This window comes from Sander lucioperca, chromosome 11, assembly GCF_008315115.2.
Source record: "Sander lucioperca isolate FBNREF2018 chromosome 11, SLUC_FBN_1.2, whole genome shotgun sequence".
NCBI classification, from domain to species: Eukaryota; Metazoa; Chordata; class Actinopteri; order Perciformes; family Percidae; genus Sander; species Sander lucioperca.
In genome coordinates this window covers 7,230,358-7,252,323 of record NC_050183.1, presented here as the reverse complement: position 1 = coordinate 7,252,323, position 21,966 = coordinate 7,230,358, and the positions used below count along the sequence as shown (strand labels likewise).

The window sequence follows — 21,966 nt, the reverse complement described above, 5'->3', positions numbered from 1 at the left end:
CACCTCCAAAATTGCCAAAAGACAATGAACACAATTCTGCACACAATATGACAGTATAAGTTATTAGAACTTAAATAAATATACACTATATACATGAATGTGCCAAATATAAATATAAATATATATATATATATATATATATATATATATATATATATATATATATATATATATATATATATATATATCAGATATATAGTAACAAGAGCAGAGAGCAACAACAATATAAAATATTAAGAATAATATACATTTAAAATATAGAATAAATATTCTAAATAGCACAAATCCTTCATCACACAAATGTGAAAACACACTAAAGAGAATCTAATTATTACACTATTGCTAAGAACAGAAAACAAACTAAAACTGAAACCTGACCTTTCTGGCCTTCCTTGATGCAAAATCATCAATGATGTCATCGTATGAAATCTGCTCCCCTGTTGATTGATTGATTGATAGCCTACTGATGACAGCTCCGGCCAGTGAGCCGTTCCTGGGACATGGTTGACCTCAGGCAGGGACGTGCACAGGTACGGGCTATTGTTGCCAGGGCAACAGCCTGTTTGCCCTGATTGGATTAGCTGCCCCAAAGAGCCAAACTTTTCTTTCTTTCTTTTTTCTTGTTTTTTTATGTTGTGGCTGCATTATTACGATAATAAGCCCATCATTACTTAAGTTAAATCAAATTAAATTCGCTATATCATTCAATCTTGCCCTCAGCGATGCCCTCTGCCCCCAGTCACGTGACTTTGTTATATTCTCACACACTGAGCACAGCAAGCCCTTCTGCCTTCACGTGAGTTTTTAAAGTTATGGAGATTATGACAAATGCCCTGTGAATAGTAACCAAAAAAACCCACTTGAGCTTTGAATAAAGTGCAGCTTCAGCTGTTAACGTTTGCATCACGTCGCACAGTGAAAAAAAAATTAAAATAAATAAATAAATATATATATATATATATATATATATATATATATATATATATATATATATATATTATATATATATATATTTTATTTATTTTACGAGGAATACCTCTTTTCGAGAGGGTCCTCGGTAGGACTGGACAGTACAAAGGACAAGACATTACAGTACAACATACACATTCACTCACATACTAACTTTTTGTTAGTTGGCTTTTTGTCACCGCCCCCTGCTGCTGCCGCGGCGTGCTTTCGTCCACTTTACAGACAAAGCGCAGTTCATCTCCAACGAGCCTATTCTAAACTCCGGTCGAAAACAACTTTTGAACAAGCACATGCAGGTGTGACTGACTTTAGCCCACTTATTACAAATAGAGTATTGCTCTATACAGTGGATCCCCCCCCCCCCCTTGTCCGTTCCATTTGGGAGACCCAGTCATTCCACGAAATCGGTGCCTTTTGCGTCCCTAACAAATAACCAGTTGCTTTAACAACAAATAAATGTGTAATTTAAGAAAAACGTAATGTTACTATAGATCATATGCACCAATATAAGACCAAGTAAAAGACAATCAAATATCATTTTAAATAATTAAAATCACATATTATATTCTATGGGTAAGGATTTTGGCCTGTCCCTCGCTATGGTTGTTCTTTTTCAACAGGACTTCGATTTGTAAAATGTTGGTAAAATGATAACATTTTCACAGTTTTATATTGTCTTAAGTGTAATCTCATTGTTAAGCAATGGTTTTGACATAAATAGATATATTTTCTTAGAAATATGTCATTTTATCAGTCCCCTAATTTCATATCAGTCCTGTTACTATCACCAAAAAAACCCTATAAAATAATGGTACAAACCAGAAGTGACAGAATTTCAAGGAAGTGACATCATTTAGAGGAAGTGGATTCCACAGTTTTGTTAAAGTTAAGTTTCTCTCTTCCTAAATGTCCTATTTTTCATGTTTTATCAGGGTTGTTAGGGAGGGGTCGGCATACAACATCAGTCCTGTTACAATTTTTTAAAGTGTAGGCCTACATATAAACAATTATTTATTAATCCTGGTATTATCAATATCTAGAAGTAATAACCTGTCAGCTTACATACCATGTGCCTTTCTGACCTTGACCTGTTAGCTAGAAATTAGCATATTAGCATGAAATCATCAGTCCTGTTACTATCCCAGAGCAATAATACATATAAATAATAAATGGCATAGTTTGAGATGGCCCAACACAATTTCTTGTCATGTTAAGATGTCTTAATTTAATGGGTATTGAAAAAAATCAGTTTGAAACAATTATATTTTTCAAATTTTTAAAGTTGAAAAGGCACAGATCTCGTGGAATGAGGTGAACCGCTACTGACTGTTAGCCTAGCTTAGCCCAGATCCTGGAGGTAACCCATACCTGCCAACACTCCCGTTTTTCCCGGGTTTCTCTCGTTTTTTTACCCCTATCTCCCGGACCTCTCCCGGTTTGTTATTTCTCACGGGAAACTCCCGTAATTTGCATGGCCCAAACTCCTTTATAAACAATCGGACCAATATGTTTGTCTAATGTTGACCAGTTGCCAGATGCTGTATGAAACGCATCCTATTCACACAATCCATACACCATATACAACTTTCAACCCGTTTGTCACCTCAACCTGGCAACCTATAACCCAGTTGCACAGTTGATCTCTGCGCAAGTTTCACGGAAAGTTCAGACCCAAAAGCGAGCCGATAAAAATGGCAGGTGAAGGCGGTGTTCCCGCAAAGAAATCAAAATATAGCAGTCAATTTCAAGCCGCTAGCTAACGCTTTAACACTAGCTAACGCTTTAGAAGGGTTTGTCGTGACTTTGCCTGGAACGCTACCAAGTCACGAGTCGCGAGTCGTGAGTCGTGACTTGAAGTCGTAACTTACGGGCTAAAAATTGTGTCTGGCAATAGTTCCCAGTATGTATACGGTTAGAAGATGGCTGTGTCTCATGTGACCTTGTTATTTGTACACGCTGTGACTACACAAATCACAACATGTAAATAGGAACATGTTGGCGTTATTTTGTCACTTATTGGGAGCAGTAGGCTAGATGGAGCCGGTTACCTCCAGGATCTGTGCTAGCGGTGGGTGCGTCAGACAGACGACACGCACAGAAATGAGAAGGGTATGTATGGACTTATCTAACTCTGGGGGATACGGTGAATAAGCTAAAGTCCCAATAAGTCGGCTTGTTCCTTTAAGAGCCAACTTCATATATTCTCATAAAGCTATTGTAAACTCAGCAAAAAAAGAAACGCACCTTTTTCAGGACACAGTAGCCTATTTTAAAGATACTTTTGTAAAAATCAAAATAACTTTAGATATCTTCATTGTAAAGGGTTTAAACAATGTTTTCCAGCTTGTTCAATGAACCATTTAACAATGAATGAACATGCACCTGTTGAACGGTTGAAAAGATAATAACAGCTTGCAGGCGGAAGGCAATTAAGGTCACAGTTATAAGAAAATTAGGAAAGTAAAGAGACCTTTCTACTGACTCTGAAAAACACCAAAAGAAAGACGCCCAGGGTCCCTGCTAATCTACATGAACGCGCCTTAGGCATGGTGCAAGGAGGCATGAGGACAGCAGATGAGGCCAGGGCAATACATTGCAATGTCCCTATTGAGACACCGACAGCGCTACAGGGAGACAGGAATCACAGCTGACCGTCCTCGCAGTGGCAGACCACATGCAACGACACCTGCATAGGATCGGTACATCTGAATATCTCACCTGTGGGACAGGTACAGGATGGCAACAACAACCGCAAGAACTGGCCAGTCTGGTACAGTACATGAGGAGGAGATGCACTGCAGTAGGCCTACTTAATGCAGCTGGTGGCCACACCAGATACTGAAGGCTACTTTTGATTTTGACCCCCCCTCCTCCCCTTTGTCCAGGGACACATTATTACATGTCTGTTAGTCATGTCTGTGAAAATTGTTCAGTTTATGTCTTAATTAGTTGTTAAATCTTTTAATGTTCATACAAATATTTGCATATATTAAGTTTGATTAAAATATAATCATATATCTTTTTTTGCTGAGTTATTTTGTCTGTAGCCTACATAGTAGCCTAAGTACACACAAAGCCACATTCAGTTACACTTTACTTGGAGGTATCTACATAAGAGTGACATAACACTGTCATGAACGTGTCAAACATTATAAACAAGTCATAAACGTTTATGACAACGATTCTTTTAGTGTCATTCGGTTTTTGTCATGCCAAGTTAGGGTTAGAGTTAGAGGGTTAGGGTTCATGTGTCATGACAGTGTTATGTGTTCATGACAGTGTCATGTCACTCTTATGTAGATACCTTCAAGTAAAGTGTTACCGTTATATGTACTCAAAAGTAGATTTATGTGTGAAAAGACATTTAGGAAGTTTCACTCACATCCCTTTCTCTTTCTTCCTCTGCTGGTAGTTTAGTGTGACTGTATGTATAATGACAATATGACACAATAAAATGCAGAAATTAAGCCCTGCTTGTACCCTTTTGTATCTGTATTGTGTGTGTGTGGGGGTGGGGGGGGGCTTTTTTACAAGATTATGATTGTCATAATTTTCCTCTCCAAATATATTAAACCAGAGATTTATGAGTTTTGTTGTGTTGAGTAAAAAAATCAAACCTGAGCTAGTTGGAAAAAGTCTGAAGTCTCTTCGCCACACTTCCACAGTTTCCAGCAAAAAGATGGACAGAATAAAAATGTTAAAAATTCACCAAAGTCAAGCATCTATTCTTTTATATAGGCCACTAAACATTTATGAAAAATCATGTCATTGTACAACGAGATTAAGTTTGCCTCTTCTGTATCGATGCTATAATAATAGATAAGGTAAAAAAAAAAAAAAAAAAGTAAAACCAGCAATAGGTGGCAATAACATAAACCGAGTCCGTCAGTATTAAAATAGTGCCAGCAATTATGGGGGCAGAGACAGACTGATTCAGTGCAGCTATAACTCTAGGGAAAAAGCCATATCTCAAGTCTGAAGGTGAGGGTGTAGATGGAAGGAGTGCAAAGTAATTTACGGATTATAATACACCTGTTCAACTTCTGAGCTCCAAGAAGAGCAGAAGGAAAATAGTAATGAATAGGGAGCCATATTGATCTGATGTGTGACATTTAAAGAGGATCCAATATTTTACATATTTAAATAATTATTGTTATTTATTATTTGTAAAAAAAAAAAAAATAAAAAAATGATGCCCTACAATATGGTGGCATCTGAATAGGCAGACAGTAATTAAGTGATTAAGTGATCAGCTGAGGAATGAGTAGAAAAAAGTATTTGAACTCATCAAAGCCTTGAAGCTTATGTTATGGTGAGAGAGGTTTTGCCATGTAGAGTCAGAGAGATACATTACATATTTATTTGGTATTTACAGAGTCCAGAAGTTATATCAGCTGTAAGACATGTCGGTTTGTGAAAAAGTAGAAGAAAACTCCATTCTTGTCTTTCTAGCGTGCACAGAGGAAATAAACCACACCCAGTGGCAGTTATTTTCAGTTGCAATGTCTATTTATTACTTGCCTGTAGTACATAGCTATGTACATGTATGCTTACAAACAAGGAAAGATCTAACAAGCAGCCATACACAAACATACAGCACACATACCCCATTCACATGTGAGCAAACCTTAATGTTCAATCCTGAACTTAAAAGCAGAAAATCCACCCTGAATCAGCACTCACATATCATTCCTGTAAAAAGTGGACATTTTTAGGTTTCTCCCGAGATTCAAAGACAGAGCCAAAGCTCTATCTGGCTCCTGAATGAGAAACATTTGTGCAGCTGTTAATTGTTAGCGAATGACAGACACCAGTGAGTCATTTCCCGGGGATATGAGCACATTTTGTAACTCTGAACTGATCTTACTGGAAATCTATTCAGTTGTAAGAGCTCGAACATGTCAAATTTGCTACAGAGAGTAAATGAAGCAGCTCCACAAAGTGCCACACTAATGCATAAACATGTAGCTTTGGAAGAGTGCTAGTCTTCACATTAATCAGTATGTGGTTTCTTTTTTTTAGTCAAACTGTTCCTTTGATTATTGACGTGGTTTAAAGGGGAACTACGGCCATTTTGAAAATTCATACGTTATTCTTCTGGTCTAAGACAGTCCAAAAATATTAGAAAACATGAACAACTCTCTCCCAAATCCCAAACTAGTGTTAAAACTCAAATTTGCGATGTCATACAATAATAAAGTCTGGAACTGCTCCATAGACAATTAATTGGGATAGATGTTTGAGATGACACTGAGTGCACATGGGTACATTTTCTGTTTCAGAACTGAGAACGCTACACGAGAATAAAGCTCGTTTGGGTATAAAAAAAGAAAACAAGCATTCACTGTCTATGGAGCAGGTCCAGACTTATTATACCTTACTATACCTGATGACATCACAAGTTTAAGACTCTGGTTTCTGGCTTTGAGAGAGAGTAGCTCATGTTCACAAATATTGACCATGGAAATAACATATTGGAATTCTTAAAGGTGTACTAAGCATCATTTTCCTAAAACATTTACACTCATGCAAAAGTAATCCTTTTGGGAGACCCTGCCTGTATTTTCTTCTTATTTTGCTGTGTTCGGGACGTTTCTGGGCATCAACCATAGTCTTTGGGCTCCACGTACAGAAGCAGTCAAAGGTTTGGACACGCTTTCTCATTCATTTGAATGGAAAAGTGTGTCCAAACTTTTGACTGGTACTGTAGGTCTGTAACCCCCAGCCCCATCGCTGTGTGTTAATGCTGCTTTGCGTCTGTTTGACCACCCCCCCACACACACAGACACACAACGACAGGATGAAGCTCTGCAGATAGCAGTGTAGCCAGACCATACTCCAGCGCTGACACAGCACTGCGGAGATAGGTAGGTCTGGCTATGCAGACTATGTGTTAACAAACACCAACCGACAATTGCTGCTTAGTATATGCTACCTTTAATTTAAATGGTTTTCCTCTATAAGATTGTTAATCAACCCCATGATTACATCCAGATTGAGATGGAAAAAAAGGGAAAAACTTCCAAAAGGCTTTTGTATATGAAACGTGCGTCTGCTGTACTGCAGTACAGATGAAAGTGGTAGGAACATGGCATGTGCAATGACAGCTCTGCAGCAGCATTCACAGTCTAAACTGCCCCTGTATCACCCCCCCCACTCTTCTTGAAGTTAAATGGACTCCACTGCTCCACATTTTAGCAGCTGATACCAACACTCACTCATGTGTAACCTAAGGCCATGAAGCTCCACCTTACTGATGGAGGACAATGTACAACATAAAGAGTTACATAGATTAAAATACTGTGCAAAAACTAAGGTGCCAACTCCACCCCCACCCAAACTTTCTCAAACATACACAAAATGCCATAAAACCTAATAAAAACACACACACACACACACACACACACACACACACACAGACCACTAAAGGCATGTTATCAAACTGTGTTGGATCTGCATCATGCATGTATGCAGGGGAAGCTCAAATGACTTACCATTTCCTGCATAATTCAAAGTGTTACCGACTCACCTGCATCCCAAAGTTAGCAGGGAGAAGGAAAGTATAACTGAACAATTGTATTTCTTTGTGCTTTAACAGTAAACTGGGTGACTTGGGCAATAGACATTTTAAAATTAAGCGAGGACTTTCATTATGATTGAGGCCTCAAATTGATTGAAAATAAAAATGGATAGAAACATAACCTTTCTAAACTGGGAACACATAGTCAGCAATGTATAATGGCTGATTCTGACCACATTAGGTAAATAAGCATCTTCAGTTGTATTTACTGACACACAACCCATAACCACATTTTCCATCACCAGTGTCCTGATGGTAGCGCCTGCCAGCGTTAACCATTTCCCATGTGAATGTTTACTTTAGGTCTGGTTTTATGAACACGACAGGATGCTGAATGAAGCGATACTTAACATATGCAAACACATCACATGAGCCCAACCCTTGTGTATGTTTTTAATTCTGTCCTTGAAATCACATACTTCACTTTGACATAAACACTAAATGCATATGGTCAACTTTTGTCATAAGTCTAATATAAGAAGTGCAAATACCACTGATTTGTATCAATGGTTTGTTAACTGGTCTACTAGTGCTTTGGCCAATAATCTGAGATCTCACTGTGACTGAGAAAGTCATGAGGAGTCGATAGCTTGACAGCAACAGTCGACCAGCTATCTATCACATTAGTGACAAAAGCACATACTGTATTTCCTCTGTCATATCTGTGTTATAATGGTTCGACGAAGCCCTTATGCTGACTGACAAAACAAACACAGAACAGATTTCACAAAGCTACGGGACGATCAATCAATCCAACGACCAATCTTATTTTTCTCATAAAAGATCTATACAGACAGACAACTACGGGCCTGGGTGCCGTGGTCCAGTGAAGGCCTGTGGTGTGTCTGCAGAATATATCTGATGTCCGTAGTCTCAAGTCTGATGTGCAGTTCTAGTCTTTAAATCACATATCTGCATCGGTAGCAGTTTTTGCAGCAGATATGACTCTGCAACAGTGTGTGTGGAGTCATACCCTTGGAGACATGTCAAAGCATCTGGCAGATCTTCTGAAGGGCGTTTCTTTCCTCTTGTCTTGCAGTGTGACATTATAGCAATCAGGCTTCAGCAGTCCATCAAGCACAATCTGCAGCCTGATGATGGTGGTCACATTACCTTCCTCCTGTATGGTGTGAATGGGAACAGTTGTTTGTGTATTTACGCATATAAAAGCGGATCTTGGAAATGTCATAATCCTATCAGTTAACCATCATCCCCTCCCCTTGACTTCCCTTTACACTTGTATCCTCATAACGCCTATTGTCTGTTTACTTCTCTCCTCGATCCAGCTCCTTCCTGCTCGTCCTTAACACTAACACTCTGTTCATTCCTCTAATCCTGTCCAGCAGGCTAACTGGGTCACTTGTGCATGTATGTGTGTGTGTGTGTGTGTGTGTGTGTGTGTGTGTGTGTGTGTGTGTGTGTGTGCGCGTCAGTTGGTCTCGTAGGAAGAAAGCAGCGCGGCGTCCACAGGCTCCATGCAGGAGGGGCAGGTGAAGGATCTCATCAGCCAGTCGTCTATACAGTCCATGTGATAGATGTGCATGCAGGGCAGGAACCGAATGGGGTCTCCGTACACAAAGTCCATCATACAGATGACGCACCTGTGTAGGTGAACACAGGTACATTTTGTTAGGGATTGGATATGGACAGCACAGAAATGCAGAAAAAAATGGAAGTTAAATTAAAAAAAAAAACATTATTTTGCCACTTGACACTACATCGACTTAAATGACTTGCAGTGCATTATTCAATTTAAAATGTAAAGGACAGTGCAAGTGTCTACAAAATACAAATACAGTAGGTCCAGTAGTTTTAACTATTCGTAGGCATTTATTAATATGAAAAAGTATTCCACTGGTTTTAACCCTTACCATTTGCGAACAAAACTTTAAACAAGTTTTAAACATGCACTAGACTATAAAACATTTTTATAGATTGTATAATACACACACTACTTTTACAGCAATGTGAATTACTCTAAAATGCCACGACAATGTATGTATAATGTATAACCGTCCATCTCTGTATTACAGCAGTGCATGCACACTAATTATGACAAACTAAGTTCCCACGACAACATTTGAATTGATTTGCATGTGACAACAGCCAAGTTTAACTTCATAGGTTATTTTGTGGTTAACTGTTTTGACTTCTGAAAAAAAACAGACAAGCACCTCAACTTCGATCAGCACAATCATTCAGGGAAGCCAACACACTGTCTTTGTCTTTACTAATAAATGTATTATTATTATTATTATGATTATTATTTGGATAATAGTTTTCCAGAAACTTTGCCATTGATTACATTTTAATCCTTCTCAGACAGGGAATTTAGATAATTCTATTTAAGGCGTTTCTAAAGACCTACAAACACCCTGCTTAAACACAGATCACTGCAGTGAAGCAGTATCTCTCCCAACTGTGTTACTGTGTGTAAGGGCCCTGACACACCAACCAGACGGGCCGACCGTCGGCAGAAAAGCCAGTCGGACTGATCAGTCGGGCCCCCGAGGTCCAAAAAATGCCTCAAAACACACTGAAGCAACGCCGACTTGAGCGTACGCTCTGCGCATGCGCGAAACGTAATACGTCTCCATAGCAGCAGGCAGCGCTGCTCTGTACTGTTTCCATTAACAGTCTGATTATTTCCCAGAAAATGAAAACCGGCAGCTGATTGGACGAACGCGTCACTTGGTTCTTTTTTCTCCGGAAATTCACAGCCAGACTGTCATGGCGGCTTGTTCAGAATACGATCTCATATTGTACTAAAATAGTTCACCGAAACGTGTTTCTGAAAACATTTTAAGCAAGAAATAGGCCATGCCGTTTCTGAATCTGTCTTCATTTCAGATTGACAAAGGTCAGTTTAAAAGATTTTCGTCAGATTTTGAGCGGCTCATCCGCTCCCCATTTCCGGACGAGTCCCGACTGCCCTGTCTCCGACAGAACATGTTGGGTCGGCCAAAATGAAGGCCGACGGCTCCTCGGACGGCCGACGGCACGGGACACACAGAACAGACTCGAGTCACCGACCTCGCCAGATGGTCCAACGCCCGATTTTCGGGCTGATGTGTCTTCTCTCTTACTCCCGCTGCTGAGTCTGAATGCCCAGCGTTTCTACTCACTCTCTGATCTTCTTCTCAGAGCCATCGCGCCCTGGGTCGTACACGCCCTTCGGGAGGTGTTGGATGAGTCCGATTCGCTGTGCGATGCGAACCTGCTCCTCCTCTGTCAGCTGAGTGGCCAGTCGTGCTTGGCTGGGTGTTGGGTGGTAGATAGGCACATGGATCTGCTCCTGCACAAAGAGAGAGAGAGAAGAGCACATAAGCAAGTCAGACTAAATAACTGTCTTCTGTGGTGGATTTACAGAGAAGTCACGAAACTTACCACTTTACGCAGACACCTCACTAGCAAACTTATTTCTATTTTTCTGCTGCTCTCACACTGCAGCTCCAGGAAAGTCATAGTCAAGTGTACAGAGTTGGTTTGAGGTCTGGTTTACAGCAGGAAATGGAATATGAGAGGACTTTGTAGATACCTCGCAGTACGACTAATACACTAATTTCATGAATCTCTCTCCACCTTTAATTCTACCATTGTTTGATGTTATTCTAAGAAAAGCAGAAGATGTTGTTCTTGTTATTACTTTCGGTGGAAGTCAAGTCGGGTAACGCAGATGAACCACAGGCTTATGAAACTTTTTTTAAATTATGGCACAAACGCGTTCTATGAACTGGGACAAAAGTGTTTATTTTAATAGGAAGAGACGGAATAATGTCACCACCTGCCAGTAAATACTGGTAAGCCTTAGTATGGAAATCCCTCACTCTGAAGGGCATTTCACTTAGTTTCACTACACAATGAAGGTACTCAGTTGACTGTAAGAGTCTCCCAATCCAACACACATTCTTTGTTTTAATATGCAATTATCCCTCTGAAAAGGAAGGCTGGCAGGACTGAAACTAGCACAATAACTATTGTCAATAACTGATGCAATCAATGATTGATTACAAGCCAACAATATGTCCGGGCATGTTGTGGGATTAAGATCACAGGCAGTAGGTGGTAGTGTTTCCACATGCCTTGTGCAAACAGCTGCTGCAGCAGAGAGCTACACGGCTGACTTGGCTAGAGATAAGAAATGTTTTCAAACTGGTGCATAATAAAAACCAATTATCTAACTGGTTAGCTTCATTGTAGGTATCATACAGACCAGATTTATGAAATGGGATTAATAAAACTATTTCACTTGACTTAGATACAAACACCACTGAATAATAATACTAATAAATTGAATTTATATAGTGCTTTTCATGAACTGCTTATAGCAGGAAATATCTATTCAAAGTGTGGAAACTTGACTGCACTAAATTTTAAAGCAGCCAACCCCCCTCCCTCTACACTTTGTCTTCAGTTTGACCCAACTAGAAACTAAACATGAAAAGATGATAGTCTTTCATTATGTCTGTCATCAATCTTTTATATTGGTGCACTAAACCACATAAGTTTAAAAGTGTATGCTAATGAAAGTAACATCAAATCAAAATGACAAACATGGGTTTCAGTATCAGACCGTAATGAGTCAATTGAACATAAAAATTGACAAAATCCTATAACCACACCCCCAAACCACCAGAAGGACCATAAAAGCTGAACTAATATGCTTTAATTTCCTGTAAAAACAGAATGCCATACATGGACTGAGAAAGAAATGTGATAGGACAGATTGATTTACAGTTTTATCTGTTCTGTCTAGTGTGGTCCTCCTTTATATCCTTGTATTTGATAAAGTAGATTAATCTGAACAGTAGAAAACAGTTACATAAATTCAAGGGAGAATAGGCATGTATATATATATATATATATATATATATATATATATATATATATATATTGTTTTTCTCTGTATTGTGCACTACCTACAGTATGTCTTTATCTTCCTCCTTTCTAAATGCAACTTGCGATTTACTCAACTCTCTCACTTTGTGGTCTATGACTGTGCATCTTCCTTCCTTCCCTTCCTCCCTCTAGCCTCATATGTTCTTATACTCTCACTACACACTCCTTTGTCGTGTGGTTACTAATTCCTCGTCTCCCTAAGTGAGCCCAAAGCCTCAGCACACTGACTCTCTCCTACTACAACGTGCCAAACCTTCATGTCAGAAAACTGAATCGCATCCCACAGCAGGGTCATAGATTAGGCTAAGTCCACTCTAATGCCACTGAGTGAGCTCCATCATTAACCACCTGTATATCCACAATCCAGAGATGACCTTTTGATACAAGCCCCAAACACTTGAATGAATGCAACTGGAGATAAGACCGGCCTTAGCAGGGGAGAAATCTATCTGCACCCTTTAATAAACATGTATGGCTGTGTTGCTGATCTGCCTGCATAAAATAGCAGGTAAAGTAACTACTGTGCTAAATACTGGTATTCCACTTAAGTCACTCTCCTTATCCTTCTTTCTTTTTGGCTGAATGGTAGTAGGCAGGGTTTATAAGTTAATTCAAAGATGAGTGACAAAATAAAAGGAGGAGGAAGGGTTACATCTTCATGCTTAACTTGACATGCTTTATGTCTACTTGCCTGAACACTTTGAAGACCTTTGTTTAAATGCTGGTGTAAATACAGTAAGTCAGTTTGCCTTTTAATTGTTACTAAAAATGATAATATATTCCTGTTGGCTGGTTTGTGATACAATGTGTCATGTGAGTACAAAAACGTTGTTCGCTAAAGCAATTAATTCCAGCTGGCTATTTTATGCATTCACACTAAAACAGTAAACTGTTCCTATCTAAATTTGCACACATTTTGATGCAAAGCTTCCAGTTTCTTTTACCAATGACTGGTGATTTCTTCTATTCTTATTTAACTGTTGCTCAGAGGTATCTTTGTCTCTTAGAATTGTCAGTCTGGTTGAACCCTTTATACAAAATAACATCTATTTGTAGAGAGGACATTCTACAACCTAAAAACATTAAAGACCATTTAAAAATATAGAGTAGTCCTCTCAGCCATCTGATGGTACCCAATCAAGCTTTTGTGGCAGGTGATTCCAAACTTTTTAACGGTATTGTAGTCTCATTTTAATTCTTAAAAAGCTTTCTTTCTTTTTTTTTTTTTTTTTAAATGGTTTTCAGAAAATTCAGAACGATGACCAAGCTAGCTGTCAGCCTCTTAGCACCTCAGCATGTTATGCCATGACTTTAGTAGTTGAGGCTATCTGCTGCTCCCCTGACAGCCACTACTTTCACCCATGTCAAAAAGAGACGGCAGCCAGGCAGCAGCAATAAAAGCTACGGACAGGGTCTCAGAGGGGGGCAGCAGCTGGACTCTGTTTGTGTTCGGGTGGTTAACTGTGTAGTGGTCAGCAGTGTAATTGTTGTCATATGCCTCTCCCTTCCTTCATACATGGCGTGTCAGCTGGGCTGTGACAACTGTTCATTCTGTGACCTCAGGTTGACTAAAGGGACAACAATCACAGAAATGGAGAGTGAGACAGAGGGAGTAGGCAAGGGTGAAAGGGGGGACTAAGGGGGGAGCCAAAGTACAGACCCTGGTTTCCTCTGCCAAGCATGCTGTTGGTTGCTGAGCCGGGCACAGCAGCAGAAACTGTCAGCCTGCCAGGCCCAAACTGCTAATAGTGAACAGGGAGGAAGGTGAAGATTGTAGGAAACAAGGAATGAGAGCAGATGCCCAATGAAAGTGAAAAAGATAGATGGAAAGGGGAGGTATTTAGGCCTAGCTCTTCCATTTTCAGTTCAGAAAAAACAAGAGTGGGAAAATGAAAGATAGAGGCACTGTCAGCCCACAAGTTCAATAACAGGCTGTTGCCAGCTTCAAGAGCACACAGGGAAATGGGTTAGAACCACAAAAGCCCCTTTCACTTCAACATTACTGGATCAATTACTGGATCTAGGCACGGTGCTGGTTTCTACTCATTGAAGATCAGTAACGTGTTGGAAATTTACACAATAGCAGAGGAGTTCTGAATACCCTCAGAAGCTCCCAAATTGGTGGATTTTGAAACTTACAATTAAATGCAGGGTTTCCCGCAGCGCTTTGCAGTTTAGGCGGCCTGCCTTAACAACACGCGCATGCCGCCTTAACTGAGTCTTCAAAAAAAAAAAAAATATATATATATATATATATATATATATAACCGCAAGTCGCATCAACACAGTCTGTAGGAAACTCAGAATTGAATTGAACTGAATTATTTCACGCATACTATCTGCTGGAGTGTGTGAAGCTATGGGCTGAGCTCTGTTATCTCAGCACAGTTTGTTTTGGAGAAGAGTTGACAGGCAAAGTGGAAGAGTGCGTGTCACAGAGGATAATGGGAGCAATGCCAGTAAAACTGTTATAGCACTTTTTTTTGAAAATAGTTTAATGAGCTTAAAATTGCACATTGCAACTGTTATTTTGAAAAGCTGGTTATTTATTAATTATTTATTATATATTTAAATTTGATATTTAGTGTAGTGTGTAGTACAGAGTCTGTACTACAAATTCCTGTTTTTAACACATTGTAAGAACAGTTTAGTGACAAGATATTACAAATACAAAAATGCATTTTGTCTGCAATCTTCCAAACCTTCATGATATCAGTACAGAAAATATCTACTTGACAAATATGGCTGCATCTTTTATGCAAGCTAAGCAGTGTCAATATGCACTTAAAGGGAAGAACCATGAAGCATTAGCAGGATCTAAAATCTTAGCCCTCGTTCTAGAGACCGCAGAGTAACTAAATCTTTAAACAAGACTTGCAGACACCTGCTCACAATACAGGCAAGCATGTGCTCATTTGATCACACAGACATGCACACAGGTAACAATGACAACAATGGGAGGAGGAGGAGAAGAATGGATATTAGCATCACAGGATGTGTCTGTTGATGTGATAATGGGACAGGCCGACGGGGTGACGATAAACAGTATGTGTGTATCGCATTTACTTCATCAGCCTGGATGTTGGAGCGTTGCTATAGGCTACGGGTATTAACCCTAGTATTTAGACATTAACACATGACAAAACGCTTACACAAAGTATTCACTGTAGCCACACAAAAACTGTGGATAATGATTATAATGGATATATCTTGGTGGAAATGGGAAAAGTGCAACAAAGTAATCATATATTTTAATATATAAGCCAATTAAAAAAAAAGCATCAGGGGAGTCTGTACCACATTATATAGACCCTTAACAGCCTTTCACTAATGCCACTGTAATATAATGACTAAAACTACCTTGACCCCTCTGATTATATGAGCCAACTGTTATTCGAAGGAAGATGAGAACTTAACTGTGAGAGGGAGTCATGGAGAGACAAAAGAGTTATTTGAGTCCTGGTCCTTGTGGTGTGTGCTCAGAAACAGCAACCCTATGTGGCTGTGTGCCAGCCAAAGCTCAGTCTACAGTATGTCACTGACCTGCAGTACAATGGCTTGTTTGTCAGCAGCACCACCTCCCCCACGTCATCCACTAATGTTTCTTTTACCATATGAGGCCAAGACGGTAGGTAATCTGGGCTCTCTGATGGGGTGTATCATTGCCTTAGAAGGCCAAAAACCAACACTACCTAATTTAAGTGGCGTAGTCATGCCTGTGGTGAAGTCAGTGGCACTTAAGTTGAACTCATCTGCCTGACACATTACTGTTATCTGAGCACAGTAAGGAGGTCATGCTCTTTTCCTGCCTTCCCTGATTGTAGCATTATAAGAATCATATCTGCAAACTCAGAAGGGATGAAAAAGGTGACACATTTTATAAAAACAAAAAACAACCTTAAAACTGGTCTAGTGGGGAGTAAAAAAAGCAAGCCTTTCAAGGGCCCGTTTTCTCTTAGCATTAGTCAACGTTAAATGATCCGCCAGAGCAGATGTTTCGATTACTCGTTAACATTAAACCAGACAGCAATGGGTTTTGTTTCATTACGTGTTCATTTTCATTTCGCTCATATCTTACGACAAGATATACATTAAAAATCAGATAACAATACTAATGCAGTGGAGGGGATAGCCTTGCCAAAACCCTTCACATTGAACTAACACTGTAGGCTAACAAAACAATTCGCCGATCTTACGTTAGCTGACAAGCCGACTTGCCGACAAGCTTGCTTTCCATGTTAACAATGTACTTTTGTTGGTATCTGTACTGAATACTAGATTTTTGGTATTGTGACATTCCTAATCACTATGTTACGTGCTGATGCGCATTCATGTTACCATGGTTACCAAATATTAACATACACTTATACAAATGGTGTGTTACCAAATATTAACATACACTTTTACAAATGGTGTATCACTTCCTTCACAGCTAGAAGGTGGATTTAATAGTAGTTGAACTTTTTGACTCATGGCAAAAGTCTGCTTGAAAGCTGAAAAGCCTACTTTTCAGGCAGTTCTTCCATCCCCCATGCTTTTCCTCATCTCTACTCCAGGTTTGATAGCTAATTATAAACCTCTAAAGCAAACTTTTTTTCTCCCCATTTCTTCTGACCAAGCTGGCTGAGCTCAAACCAAACTGCTGACTGCAAGCCCTTTCATCTTGAGGGCAAGGCAGGTGGTTGACCGACTCTGTGCTCTTCAATTGTGTGTGTACCCCCTACAGTCAGTGGCTTGCACCATCTGAAAAGAAGATTTGGCCTTGTCTTTGAGCAGAGCAGGCGCTTATTTGACATGTTTTAAATCATTTCTTTCTCCCTAGGCCTCTTGTTCACAGAAGTGAGAGAAAAAGTGGAAAATGAAAGACCAGCTACAAAGTTACAAAGCTAGAAAGTTCAGCTACATGCAAACACACAAAAACCTCAGTGACTCTTTTAAAGTCTTCATAATGTTCCAGCCAATAAGGTTTGGCCATTCAGCTCGCTGACAGCAGCATAAAGAACTTTGTGCCAAACCGAATGTGAACAATAAAAACTCCTGTCACTGCTCCCATCTCTGAGGCTTACAAGGGAGACAGGGGCATTACAATCCATACCAGGGGACCAACACACACACACACACACACACACACACTCATAAATTCTCACCCTCTCAAATTAAAACACACAGGGGTTCCTTATCTCTCTTAGCCCAGTCTCACAGCAACTAGTCAGAAGTCGTGTCACCAGCTGCTTTCCAAATCACCACACTCAACACATAATGCATTTTATGCAACACACTCACTCACTAAGCACACACACAACTGAAGCCTTTAGAATATTAGGAGCACAAACAGACCTGCACCTCCCTCAGCTTCATAGTCTCCCCAGTTGATACGAAACAAACTTGAACACAACTCACACACACACTCACTTTGAAATCATTTTGACAAGACATTACATGGCCCACTAGCCTAAGTGGTTGGCTCAGAGCTGATCTCATCCATTTAGCTTTCAACATCCACCCTTCCACCCTTCCTTTGTGTATGCAGACCATAACTTCATGGACTGCAATTTTCTGATATTAAGCTAATTAAGAAAATGCTAAACCAACAGTATCTGTATTCAAAATCAGTTGTTTGATGAAATGATCTCAAACAAGGTTGCGGCTAGTTTTAAACAGTGGCAGCCTCTGTAGTGGGTAGACTCAGCTCCAGATGCCGTAATTCACCCTCCTCTGATTCACCGCTGACTGTGGATTCCCAGAAAACATGGTCTGATCGGCGTCAACGTGACAGACGAACTCAAGTAGCAGCAGAACTTTGTAACCCTCAGGGTTAGCGTCTGATGAGTGCGATGCAGTTAAACTATTCTACGTGCAGTCGTGCACTGTGTTTCGATGATATTCACTTCATTGAAATTTTCAATTACCACTCCCCAATGCACTTGTCTTCTACAATTAGTCAACAACGTGATTAGTTGCATGTTTTCCATGTAAGCCTGAAGTGCTGCTCCTGGTCAACCTGTTGTTGCTATCATTTCCAACTAGGAATGATTGTGACAGCAAAATGAGTCAGATCCAGGCAACCTGAAAGAAATCCTCTATATCAGCTTCCTGAATGCCCAGGAAACTACCTTGTTGTTTCCACAGCTTCGGTTACCAGCTATTATCACATTTGAGACTGAATCACAGCTCATAAACAGTGCCGTGAAACGTTGTATGCTTGCCCCCTTCCTGATTTATTCAATTTTTGCACATTTGTCACACACTGTCACATCTTCCAACAAAAATTAAATCAAGTCAAAGACAAGCCGAGTGAATTTCATGTATTGAAGGAAAACAGTGATGCAACACCAACTGGCCCTGTGTAAAAAAATAATTCCCTTTTTAGTTACTCATTCAACCAATTCATTAATTAAATTGAGTGATAATTGGGTTCAATTAGACTAAACACAATTAGGCTTAATTACTGCCAGCCCTGTTGAATGTAAACATCACCTACATATATTATATACATTGTGTTAGAAGATCTGAAATAATTAATTGTGACAAATATGCAAAAGTACAATAAATTAGGAAGGGGAAAAATACTTTTTCATGACACTGTATAAAATAGAGGAGACCCCAAAATTCAGCACTTGAAATACAAATCTTAGTTAATTAAATAATGTTGCTTATGTTTATTATTCTGTGACTTTATTGTATCTCCAAAGTGATGGATTGCTTATCGAACATAATGAATGGATGGGAGATTTTCTTTTCTTTTTTGTTACTAGACAAGTAGACAAAATTAATGTATCCACATATCTCCCTTGTTTTTAGTTTTCTTTTTGTGTAAAAGCAATACCAGGGTTGATTCAAATTCATTGTCAGTCTTCTGTATTCATTTTCTGCAGCTTAAGCCCAGCCAGAGCTCATGTTGTCTTTGTTTGGGATCTCCCTGTTGGGATTTCTGGCATCATGTTTTTCACCATGACTAGCAAACCTCACCCTCTGGTATGAAGGAGAGACCCCCAGCACAGTGAGAACACTGGCCTTGACACGTAGGTCCATACTTGACAGCCTTTAAGAAAACGCCAACTTCAATTTCAAGTCGAGTATAGTGGAGCCTTTAGTCTCCTTTCTAACACATGCAGCATTTCCAAAGTGTGTTAATCTGAACTGCAAGCACACACCAAAATGGGTGTTGTGTTCTCAGGCTGTGTTCAGATGGTGAAGGTGCTGATTACTGTGGTCACCAGGGAGAAAAGAGCTGGCAGGTCTGAAAGAGCCCTTTATAAGTAGGTTTTAACTAGTTAGTTAACCCTCTTGTGAAACTCTGTCAGTAAACATACTGCACACAGATTTCTCAACATAACCATAAGCTTAGTTAGAGCTCTTCCAAAGAAACTGAGTAATGTTTATGTTGTTTATTATACCATCTCTCCTCTATGATACCAGAGTTGGCTGCTTCGGTCTAATTACACACTGTTGTATGCCAGACATGAAATACTTGTAGCAACCTGGACATGGATGCATAACAAGGACTCATGTTCAGATATTATCTTTGACTGACTCTGATGCAGGCACTCTGTGAGTGACATTCCACTGATAATAAATGATAATAAAATAACTGATTTCAGCTTTTAAGATATATAAATATATAAAACAAAAAAGAAAAGGCATATTCCTTGCTGATTTTGTTTTTTTAAAGAAATGTATTGATAATTACACAGATAAGATTAAAAGATAAAGAACCACCGATCTATAAAGAACCAAAAAATACCATTGAGCCAACCGATAACAATTAGAAGCAGCTGGAGATTGCCTGGTCATATACTGTATGGTAAAAGTAAATTAGATATTCGAAGGGGAAACCAATAATCTGTGTTTATGACATTTCAAAAAGCAATCTAATACCTTGACATCTATTTATCTTGATATCTATTTAGAAATAGAGAATCGAGAATTTGACATCTATTTAATCAATTATGAATGTCAAATTGTGCTTTTCAAATTATAGACAATAGATCGACAGTGGGGCAAATTTCTCTCTTTATGTTGTCATCTCTGTTGGCAATAGTTACATAATTAAGTACTTATCTATAATAAAAAGCTGTAATTACCTGAGATCTCCTTCAGTTTCCCATGCTGTAAAAACACTTATCTTAAATCTAGTGATAAGGCTTGGCTTAGCCTAGTAACAGGTAAACTCTGCCAAGGCCTTACATAACGCATACCAGACGGTCCTTAACATAGAAAAACACACAAGAGAAGGGTTACACCATGAATCATATTTACAGCTACAACATGGTCTGTTTGCAGCTGATCTAATTCAGGAAATAAGGACACCAGACAAATAAAGTTGCTGCCCTGGAGGAGATCAGTGAAAGAAACAGCTGAGCAAGTTATGAGAGCCACTCTTTCACAAAACTATAAAACTCCCTCTTTAATGGAGAACTGTTCCTACTGTTAAAGTGAACTACAGGCCATAATAAATATCTGTGTGTTTCTAACGCCACTTAATATGAGCCAAAACTACATGGTTCAGTGTGTCTGAATGAACATAGCAAGTAATGATATAGTGCTGCTATCATATTAGCGAAGGATGAATCATAATACGATTTATGGGAAATGGTAGACAGAGACAAGACCTTCGGATATAACAAAGCGGATTAGTATCAAAGCCATGACGGGGTCAGTGGGCTGGGTTGCTGGCCAAGGGTGATGTTGGGTCTGTAAACAGCTGATCTAGCCTCACATATTGTTTTGTTTAACACCTTGGTGTCTCCTTTTCTATCGGCTACAGAAAGGCATAACATTAGCAAACTGGGCCAGACATGCCACACATCACACAAAAACATCTCACTTTCAGATATTTAATACATTTGGCTAATTTAAAGACAAAAACATAAAGGCTAGCTGGTCATGTTTTATTCCAAACAGTTGGTTAAAGTTACCTGATAGGGGGGCGGTGGCTCCAGGTCGGGGTCAGCACCGTCTCCGTAGCTGGCACGGTCCGACTGAGATTCATGGAGCAAAGAAATATCATCCGAGGTTGGGGACTTCAGACAGTTTCCCATCTCCTTCCTTCGGTCAAACTCTCCCCTATCTCGGTGTCGCTTTACTAACGCTACTCAGCGGGATTTCACGGGCCAATTTCACAGATAACGTAATGTCAGCAGAAGAGAAGGCGTTTCTCCATGCACAGCTGATGAGTCTCCTCTCCCAGACGACGGGAGGGCTTTAACAACAACAAAACATCCCTCAGCTAGCAGCTAACGTTAGCCACACAAAGAACTAGCTTGCACAGAGATATAAGATAGCACTCGTAAAAGAGCATCTGACGTTACTCGGAAAAAAAAATCACAACCACACAGATGTTTTTATCCGCGGAGATAGCGAAACGAAAACAATATTAATATCCTTCATGTAAATGGACAAACATCATCGCAGTCTTCCTGTCTGAAGCCTCCCTGGCTGTCAGGGACTTTCCAGTTTGCAGCTGCCCAACAACGAAAAAAGGTGGCGATGTAGCAACACGAAGCCCTGCCCCATCA

At 39.6% G+C, this 21,966-nt stretch overlaps 1 protein-coding gene across 4 annotated transcripts in view; it reads right to left on the bottom strand.

Annotated features, from left to right (window-relative positions):
- The window catches only part of rnf11b (ring finger protein 11b), a 24,321-nt gene extending 2,355 nt beyond the window's left edge, over window positions 1–21,966 (bottom strand). The window contains exons 1-4 of one of the 4 annotated variants that reach the window (XR_004106264.2): window positions 21,367–21,926; window positions 10,675–10,844; window positions 7,780–9,150; window positions 5,313–7,711 (exon numbers count right to left, since the gene is read on the bottom strand). Coding sequence is in view for 2 of the 4 variants with exons in the window: in XM_031307275.2 (XP_031163135.1) it covers window positions 8,979–9,150; window positions 10,675–10,844; window positions 21,367–21,489 (465 nt within the window). In the remaining 2 variants the exon portion in view is untranslated. Of the gene's footprint in view, window positions 1–5,312; window positions 9,151–10,674; window positions 10,845–21,366 lie in introns of those variants that run through there. The other 3 variants (XM_031307275.2, XR_004898778.1, XM_036007218.1) reach the window with 3 other exon arrangements.